We start from the raw sequence: 10377 nt of genomic DNA on the forward strand, positions 1-10377 counted from the left end.
AAACGCATGGCCTCGTGTCCTATGTAAAGTCCGGTTTGTGAATAGATTTCCACACAATGGTTTGTATTGGCCCCGAATATATGTGTATAATTTTATCATATCCCCTCTCAGGCGACGTTTTTCTAAACTAAATAGGTTTAAACTTGTTAACCTTTCTTCATAGCTGATATTTTCCATTCCTTTTATTTTTTATTATCTTTTGCATAGGATACACATGTCGGAGTCCCACATATTTTCCTATATGTTGTTTATACATTTTCATTATGAAATAAGAATTCATAATTCCCCATATCCCCACAAGGTTGAACTCAATGGACTCTTTTTCAGCCTAAATTACTCTGTAACTATGTAACATACAGCAAGTGCTTTTATGTGTTTATGAAGCTTTCAGAATCTTTTTGGTATGATGTAGGATACACTAATCAAAGAAAAACTTATATACTGGGACAGGGTGCTACATAAATTACAGTCATCAAAGCAATAGGACATTTCTTCACATGTAGGCAAGTGAACCAATAAATCATGGAAAAATATATACATTAGCAAAGATTTACTTTTCTTACATTTAAGGCTGGCAAAGCATCATGGGAGTTGTAGTTCTGCACAGTGTGAGATCTACCCTTCGGTCACATCTGATCCATTATTTACTTGTTACATGTTGTTTCTTGCTAGTGCTGTTTTCTGTGCACATTTTTATTGCGTATTTAACTTGCCTCTATTTTATGAAGTGACAAGTTGTTTTGAAGCAGTAAATGAATTACAGACCTGTCCCTGAATTATCGCAGAGCCATTCTAGAATATATTGCATTTTTTTCTCCATAAGACATTATCAGATATGGATTCCTACCTGCCTGTACTTTGCATATTGCTGGCTCTCGGGAGCCCAGGTAAGTGCATCTGGTTTTGGGGAAGATATACAGGGACGGATTGACTCTAGACCTCAAGGATAAACTCAGGCCCTGTACCCCTTTTCAGTCTAGTATACACACATACAAATACAGTTTTGTTTTTTTCACTAATCGCTTCATTTTATTGAATTGAATCTAATCTGGGAAAATTATGACATTGCCGCAGTTTTTCAAATGTCAACTGGAATTGTGTGAATCTGATTTTTTTTCACTGCAGGTAATAGTTTAGTAATATTGAGCAGCAAAAATTTGCAAATGCGTGTGTATTTGTGAATAGCTTCATAATGTGTGTCTGAATGTATATGCCTATTGGTGTGTATTACCAGGAACGAATGGTTGTATTGCAATATCAGAATGCAAAAATGCATTTGTGCATAGTGCTAGTGTGTGCAACAAAGCATATTCAGAAGTTAACATGAAATGTCCGTGTGTGTGTGTGTGCAGGATCAGATATGATAGCAGTCAATGCGTGTATAAACGTAGGTGTTTATTTGTGTGCAGTTTTGGTGTATCAATTCAACTGAGTATGTGTGTAGTTTTGGTATTAATTCAAGTATGTATTTGTGTATAGTGTTGTTGTGAGAATACAGGTGTGTATCTATGCATTGCGTCTATGTGTTTGAATGCGCTGTTTTTGTGTGTGAATGCAGGTAAGTATATGTATAGAGTGAATTTGTGAATATAAACATGTATTTTTGTGAAATGTCAGTGTATTTGTAACTGCCACCGGTGTTATTGAGCAGGTAATATGTGGAGTGAGTGTATGCGAGTGTGGTGTATGTCTAATGCATGTCACTGTGTGTAAATTCAACTGTATAGTTAAATGGACATCACTGTCTCTCTTTATTCCCCCTGCCCACTCCACTGCTTCTCAATTCTCCCGATCCCCCTCTTTTCTCTACCTCCCAACTAGCCTCTGTCCTCATTATTTTTTCTCTTTCTATAATTCTATTCCCCTACATGAGTCATCCTTTCTTTCTATATTGATCCTTGCCCTAAACTCCTGCTGTGTATGGCTGGATGTGATGTTAGTGGACCCCCTCCTTCTCTTTTCACACAGACTCTTCTCTAGTTTAGAGATACGATGAGATACACAGCACTCGCTCCTTTGCTAAAGTGACTGATTATGGATCCATTGGTTAACAGTGTTAGAGTTGGTGTAAATTAAAACGTGGAGCCATTCGTAAGATGTGACCCCATAATTATTATTAGTGCTGACCAACTATAGCACCCAAGCGATGAGTCTGCCAATGAATAAATATATACCGGTAATTCTTTCATATTATACTGGGACACACTTTAACTCACTGATTTCAGACACACAAGTTTAGAATGTAGTATTAGAAGTAATCGTAGCTTGCCTATTTGCTTTGTTTTATTATTCAGGTGATTCACTGTCGTGTATTGAATGTCACAGTGTAAATCAAAATTTCTGTACAGGCTGCCCAAAAGTTTGTCAGTCTAATGACGCAGCCTGTGTGTCGGGAATATTCAAACAAGGTAAGTCTTCATTGCTCCCTTTAAGAAAGGTCATCATCGTTAATGGTAATACTCAGGTAGGACTTGTGTTAGATTCCCCATTTTCACACCTGAAAAAGACAATGTCTCATGATGTGCATTGCGTGTAAATGAGACATGAGATTAATAAAACAGCGTGCAAAGTGACGTTTGTGCAAATATTGATAAAGACATATTTAAGGAATTTTTGATTTTCGGAAAAGTAAAGAGAGGTTTAATAGCTTGAAACCCTATCAAGTTTATTCAATAAACGCTGAAGAGCTGAATTGAAAAATTCTGTAAGAATCTCTCAATCTGTAAGGCTGAGATTGTAATTTAAACGTTCACTAGATACCAAGGGTGAGTGACGTTTCATTGGTAATAACACAACAGATTACAGAAATCTGTATAATCAATACTAATACAAGCCCCATGTCACAGAGCACTGCTGTAGTATTAATCCTAATACTAGCTCAGTGTCACAGATAACTGCTGTAATATTAATCCTAGTACTAGTTCAGTGTCACAGATCACTGCTGTAGTATTAATCCTAGTACTAGGTAAGTGTCACAGATCACTGCTGTAGTATTAATCCTAGTACTAGGTTAGTGTCACAGATCTCTACTGTAGTATTAATCCTCATACTGGCTCAGTGTCACAGATCACTGCTGTAGTATTTATCCTAGTACTAGGTTAGTGTCACAGAGCACTGCTGTAGTATTAATCATAATACTAGCTCAGTGTCACAGATCACTGCTGTAGCATTAATCCTAATACTAGCTCAGTGTCACAGATAACTGCTGTAGTATTTATCCTAGTACTAGGTTAGAGTCACAGATCACTGCTGAAGTATTAATCACAGTACTAGCTTAGTGTCACAGATCACTGCTGTAGTATTAATCTTAGTACTAGCTTAGTTCCATAAATCATTGCTGTAGTATTAATCCTAGTACTAGGTAAGTGTCACAGATCACTGCTGTAGTATTAATCCTAGTACTAGGTTAGTGTAACAGATCACCGCTGTAGTATTAATCCTAATAATAACTGAGTTCAACAGATCTCTGCTGTAGTATTAATCATAATACTAGCTCAGTGTCACAGATCACGGCTGTAGTATTAATCATAGTACTAGGTTAGTGTCACAGATCACTGCTGTAGTATTAATCCTAGTACTAGGTTAGTGTCACAGATCACTGCTGTAGTATTAATCTTAGTACTAGCTTAGTGTCACAGATCGCTGCTGTAGTATTAATCCTAGTACTAGCTTAGTGTCACAGATCACTGCTGTAGTATTAATCTTAGTACTAGCTTAGTGTCACAGATCGCTGCTGTAGTATTAATCCTAGTACTAGCTTAGTGTCACAGATCACTGCTGTAGTATTAATCCTAGTACTATGTTAGTGTCACAGATCACTGCTGTAGTATTAATCCTAGTACTAGCTTAGTGTCACAGATCACTGCTGTAGTATTAATCTTAGTACTAGCTTAGTGTCACAGATCACTGCTGTAGTATTAATGTGGATACCATCATATTCTATTTGTATCGTAATACAGACTCGTATAAGCTGTTTCTCAGATCATGTGGGGATATGTCTTCATGTAACATGTCTGGGAGCCTTCTTCAAGGGTCGGTCCAGTTGGCTACCTCTTGCTGTCACAGTGACAAATGTTTCTCCCCATCACCCAACAGTAAGTAATTTACTAATGGGTTTAATTTTACAGCCTTATACATTGTAATGGCATTAATCTGATATCAATCTACATAGTAATATACGCCCCATGGTGGCTATAGGCACAAAATGTCATATTTAAACTTTGTAACAATAAATTGATAAAGAGACCAAAAGTCATGTTGCTACAGCTTGGCCTAAACTAAATAAAAACGAGCTTGCACTAATATTCCCAGTTTAATTGTTGCAAAGATAATGATAGCGAGAAATTTGAAAGCCAATCACGCCTTTACCATATCAATTTATAACATATATTTAATTAACAATTTGTACTACTACTCCTCCAGTTCCCTCTGTTTATTTATGTTCATTCATTATTTGTATTTTGTTTTCTCTGTGAACCAAATGGCAGGAAATATTTAATTATTATTATATTAAAAAGACGGTTTATGCACTATTATAACTTCATATACATTAAGTTGTTATGGTGCCAGGATGCCCATGGACACACTCTTATCTCAAGGGGTTAAACCGTTCTCAAAATTAGTTTGTGACTTAGTGACTATTGAAAAATACTGGACATACCCATTTTGAATACCCTGGGTTTGTTCACTTTTGCCAATGGTATGCCAGGATGGGGATAATTCTCATTCCTGGGCTGTCATAAAGTCTCAATTGCAACATGGCCCACCAAACCAACCGGATTTCAATGCGTTTACTTTAAAAAGCACCATAAAACCTGTACTGTTGTGATCCTGAAACCTCGCTGAACACAAAGCACAAAAAATATAATGACAATGATATCATCAGTGAAAGGTACGTTGTTGTGTGAAACATTAAAAACAAAATATGAATACCAACTTTGTCCAGGATTTGTGACTAAGTTGCTACTAAAGTTGTTACTGAAACCACTGGACCTTCCCCTATTTTGAATATCCTGGGTTGTCTGTATTTGCAAAAGGTATGCCATGATGGAGTCATTTTCATTCCTGAGCTCAGACATAGGCCCTGCAAACCAATCTGGTAAATTCCAATGTGTAAAAACTGAAATGGGCAAGCTCTTTATTTTAACTTGTAACTTTACAGAACACCATGATACCTGTACATAGGAGGCATCATTGTACTCAGTGGACATCACATCAAATTCTAGGTTTTGGTTTGGCCAGAAATTGTACGATTGCCTCTGTCCTAAAGGGGTTAAACCAGACATTCTTTTTGCCTTTACAAAACTCATCAGGATCATTAAAGATTTACTAAATTCAGGAGCTTAATTTTGAGGAGGATTGGAGGATTCAAGAGTCTCTTGTGACAGAGTAAGATAATATAATAATAAGCGAGAAGGCCAGCCAGGCGTGTCTTTGAATATTCTATTAGCATGGGCATTGTGATAGAGAAGGGGTATTTTTTATACCGTAGGTAGCCCAGGGATTTCAATTCTCTCTTTCCACAAACTACATAGACAAGTCTGTGGTGGGTGAAAGAACCCGAGGTTTCCATTTCAATGAACTATTCAGGTGGACAGTAAGTGTTTCAGAGGATTTGGGGACCAAACATTGGGAAATCCCCTGTGACATAGTTTCAGCGATTACCTCCCCATCCAGGTAACCAATAGATGAGCTGATGGAACAGGGACAAGAAGTACTATTCAGAGAGGGACCAAGTAACACGGATTGGTCATCTACTAAACTTAGGTTTCATATTGGCTCTGTCACTTTGTCTCCCGCTCATCTTAATGTTTCTTTTATAAACTCAGCCCACGTATCTTGGTCTACTTTCAGTGCCGGCCATCATAACCAACAGGAATGGAGTGACCTGCCCTTCTTGTGCTTTCTCATTTGATACTCAGTGTAACCTACGTCAGACCATGGAATGCACCGGTAATGAGAACCGCTGTGCCACACTAGAGATGTCTGGTAAGACGATGTCACATCCTAAAAATAATCCCTTCATCACATAACAACTGCTCCCTGGGATTAACTCTATCGAAGGCAATTAATATGTGATAACTCATAGATTGTAAGCTCTATTAGGCAAGGCCCTCTCCTCCTATGTTAGCATTATTTTGTCTGTTGATCACTTGTTGTAACATATCCACATTGCTTAATGGTAAAGCAACGTGCAATACATTGGTTTTATATGAATGCCAACACAGTAATAATATAGTCAGGCTTAGATAGTTTCTATACAAGTATAATGTATATTGTTTATATATAGTGTATATTATTTAGGGCCCCCACCCACCGCTCAGAGGTGGGGGTCAGGGGGGAGGACATTAGGTCCCCCCCCATAATTGGTATTTACGGTCCATACCCACCGCTCAGGGGTGGCGGGCAGGGGGGAGGACATTAGGTCCCCCCTCTTATTATAATTTAGGGCCCCCACAAGTTTATTTTTCTTTACAGGTACTTAGTTAATGGTCCCCCCCCTAATTATTTTTAGGGTGAGGGGGGTAGGTAGGGGTTAGTATTTTTGGGGAGGGGGGTGACTAGGGGTTTGAGGACCCCTAGTCACCTGGGGAAGGGGGTTCATGTTTTATTTAGGGCCCCCACCCGCTGCGCAGGGGTGGGGGCCAGGGGGAGGACATTAGGTCCCCCCCTATTCTAATTTAGGGCCCCCACCCATATAATATAAGAAAAAGGAAACAGTGCACCAGCGGTAATCTACTCCAATATTACAAGTGCCTGATATTAAAAAAGAGCTGCTATAACACCAAGTGCAATCTCTCCAAACACACAACTTTAAATTTCCAACACAAAGTATGGTGTAGCGCTAATATACCGTATTTTCCGGCGTATAAGACGACTTTTAACCCAGGAAAATCTTTTCAAAAGTCGGGGGTCGCCTTATACGCCGGGTGTCGTCTTATAGGGCGGGCCCCATCACCGGCCCTTCTAATGCTGCAGCCGCCTATAGAGAGCCTCAGGTGGCTGCAGCACTGCCTCTCTCCTCACCTCCCCTGTAGCGTGGCCAAGCTCCTCTCCTATCCATGGTGCTCAGCCAGACTGACAGGAAGTGCACACTTAGTGTACACTTCCTGTCAGTCCGGCCAGGTACAGGAAACCAAAGCTCCTGTAACGCGCACCGGAGAGGAGCTCGGCCACGCTACAGGGGAGGTGAGGAGAACAAACGGGGAGAATAAGGAGAATACAGAGAGGAGGGGAATAAAGAGAATACAGAGAGGGGGGATAAGGAGAATACAGAGGGGGGAATAAGGAGAATACAGAGGGGGGGAATAAGGAGAATACAGAGGGGGGGGAATAAGAATACAGAGAGGGGGGATAAGGAGAATACAGAGAGGGGGGGAATAAGAGAATACAGAGAGGGGGAATAAGGAGAATACAGAGCGGGGGAATAAGGAGAATACAGAGCGGGGGAATAAGAATACAGAGAGGGGGGATAAGGAGAATACAGAGAGGGGGGGAATAAGAATGCAGAGGGGGAGAATACAGGGGGGGGATAAGGAGAATACACAGGGGGGAAGTAAAGAGAACACGGGGGGGGTAAAGAGAACACATATTAATGAGCTATAAACCTAGCTCGGGTAGATCTGAAACTTCACAAATACCTTAAATGGATAAACCTAGATCTACCCGAGCTAGGTTTTAAGCTCATTAATATGTGAGTGTTCCCTTGACACATTGTTGCACTTTATTTGGTTGTAAGGTTTTACACTACTGTATGCTTTATCATTTTAGGGAAGCTGCATACTGTTATCCATTTAAGGAATTTGTGAAGTTTCTTATCTGCCACCTTCATCCACTCAATATATATTAGCGCGACACCATACTTTGTATTGGAAATTTTAAGTTGTGTGTTTGGAGAGATTACGCTTGGTTTTATAGCAGCTCTTTTTTATATCAAGCACTTGCACTTTTGTAGTGTATATAGTGTGTATGTAGTGTTTATATAGTGTATATAATGTACATAGTGTATAAAATGTATGTATTGTGTGTATATAAAGTATATAGTGTATATAATGAACATAGTGTATATAATGTATGTATTGTGTATATAGTGTTTATATTGTGTGTATAGAGTTTATATAGTGTGTATATATAGTGTATATAGTATATATTGTATATATAATGTGTATTGTGTATATAGTGTTTATATTGTGTGTATAGAGTTTATATAGTGTGTATATATAGTGTATATAGTATATATTGTATATATAATGTGTATTGTGTATATAGTGTTTATACAGTTCGTATAGTGTTTATATAGTGTGTATATATAGTGTATATAGTATATATTGTATATATAATGTGTATTGTGTATATAGTGTTTATACAGTTCGTATAGTGTTTATATAGTGTGTATATATAGTGTATATAGTATATATTGTATATATAATGTGTATTGTGTATATAGTGTTTATACAGTTCGTATAGTGTTTATATAGTGTATATAGAGTGTATATAATGTGTATATATAGTGTATATAGTGTTTATATAGTGTGTATAGAGTGTATAAGTGTGCATATATAGTATTTATAGTGGTTGTATTGTGTATAGAGTGTATATAGTGTGTATATATAGTGTATATAATGTTTATATATAGTGTATATAGTGTTTATTTAGTGTGTATAGAGTTTACATAGTGTGTATATAGTATTTATAGTGATTGTATTGTGTATAGAGTGGATATAGTGTGTATATATAGTGTATATATATAGTTTACATAGTGTGTATATATTATTTATAGTGGTTGTATTGTGTATAGAGTGTATATAGTGTGTATATTTAGTGTATATAATGTATATATAGTGGTTAGATTGTGTATACATTGTTTATATAGTGTGTACAGAGTGTGTATATAATGTATATAGTCTACATAGTGTATATAGTAGTTATATTGTATATAGTGTATATAGTAGTTATATTGTATAAAGTGTATATAGTGTTTAGATAGTGTGTATAGAGTTTATATAGTGTATAATATATAGTTATAATATACACTGTGTATAAAGTGTTTATATAGTGTGTATATAGTGTGTATAGTGTCTCCACCTGACCTTTTTACAGATATCTAAGACAGCGTCTTATCATTAATATTAATATGCTCTACAAGTTTTTTTCCATTATCTATCATATAGTGCCTGATATTTATTCCTTATTTTCCCCCGTTATCTTTGCTCCCATTACACCTGATTCCCTTTTCTCTGCTGTTTGTTGTAATTTATGTCTGTCCCCATTTATCTGATCTCTCAGTTTGTAATATTTTCATTCATTTTCTTCTCACTGACTCATATAGAGTTAAACTTGATTTCTTTTTTCTCCTTTATATTGCTTAGCTGTGTCTCCTCTATGCTGCCCTCTTTCCTCTTTTAGTTTAACTTTGTTCAAATATCTCCACTTTTGTCAGCTCTGCCTGTTACAGACCCCTCTCTGTCTGCTCTTTATCCTTTCTTCACTTGCCTTTTAGTACAGTCACTGTAATGTTGATTACAACTGGTTCCGTTCATTATTTTTATCATTATCTCTTATCTCATCATATTTCTTGGATAGTAGAGTATTAGGTCAAGTTGTACCCAAGACCGACCATCCAGGTATAGCCTTCGCACTCATTGCCACTGCTCCCAAGCTCTGAGTTAATGTGTTACGTGAGTAAATATGATTAAATTATGTTACCATTTTCTTTCCTTCATTTTTCAGGGGACTTATTAACAAATCGGAAGCTACTCGGATGTGCCACCGAATCCATCTGCACACTCGGTGATCAGACTTTCGACTTTAATGGACAAAAATTAGATTTAAGAATTTCTTGTTCCGAATCTCAAAGTTCACTCAGCGCTGAGTTCCAGTGGTGCCCATTTTTGTTGGCACTCACTGCGGCTTTAATAAAATTAATTTCGGCCTAGTAATCAGCTTTATAGCACTTACGGAATAAATATAATCGAACTTTGTTTGATTGAAACAAAAAATAAAGCTGTAGAATCTAATCCGTGGCCAATATTTACACCACTTCATAAATACTTAAATTGTGATTGTACTGGTACTGGAACTTCCAACACAAAAAAAATCATCAGAATTATTTAATAAAAGGAAAATTCAACGTTCAAATTTAGGGTCAAAGAAGCAAAACTGTCAGCTGTGATTTCATTTCTTAAATTTAAAGTTCACTCTGAATTCACTTTGAATTCTCACATTGGTAAATAACCCTGACAATGTTATTAATTTGATCAGAGGATACAAACAAGTCTAGCTAGAAAGGTGCTTCAGTTGTCCAATTAAAAGGTTGACCATATCACCTCCTGTGGGTAAACGGATACAAATATTAAAACTACATCAAGCACAGCTTCC

The 10377-nt window shown here is 37.2% G+C and overlaps 1 protein-coding gene across 1 annotated transcript; it reads left to right on the forward strand.

The window, feature by feature from the left end:
* Positions 1-802: 802 nt before the first annotated feature.
* Positions 803-10055, forward strand: LOC134582867 (phospholipase A2 inhibitor and Ly6/PLAUR domain-containing protein-like). Its single transcript, XM_063439540.1, has 5 exons — positions 803-887; positions 2295-2408; positions 3960-4094; positions 5854-5988; positions 9730-10055. The coding sequence occupies exons 1-5, from the start codon at positions 836-838 to the stop codon at positions 9933-9935; spliced, it is 642 nt and encodes a 213-aa protein (XP_063295610.1). The 5' UTR covers positions 803-835; the 3' UTR covers positions 9936-10055.
* Positions 10056-10377: the final 322 nt, after the last annotated feature.

Source organism: Pelobates fuscus, chromosome 13, assembly GCF_036172605.1.
Source record: "Pelobates fuscus isolate aPelFus1 chromosome 13, aPelFus1.pri, whole genome shotgun sequence".
NCBI classification, from domain to species: Eukaryota; Metazoa; Chordata; class Amphibia; order Anura; family Pelobatidae; genus Pelobates; species Pelobates fuscus.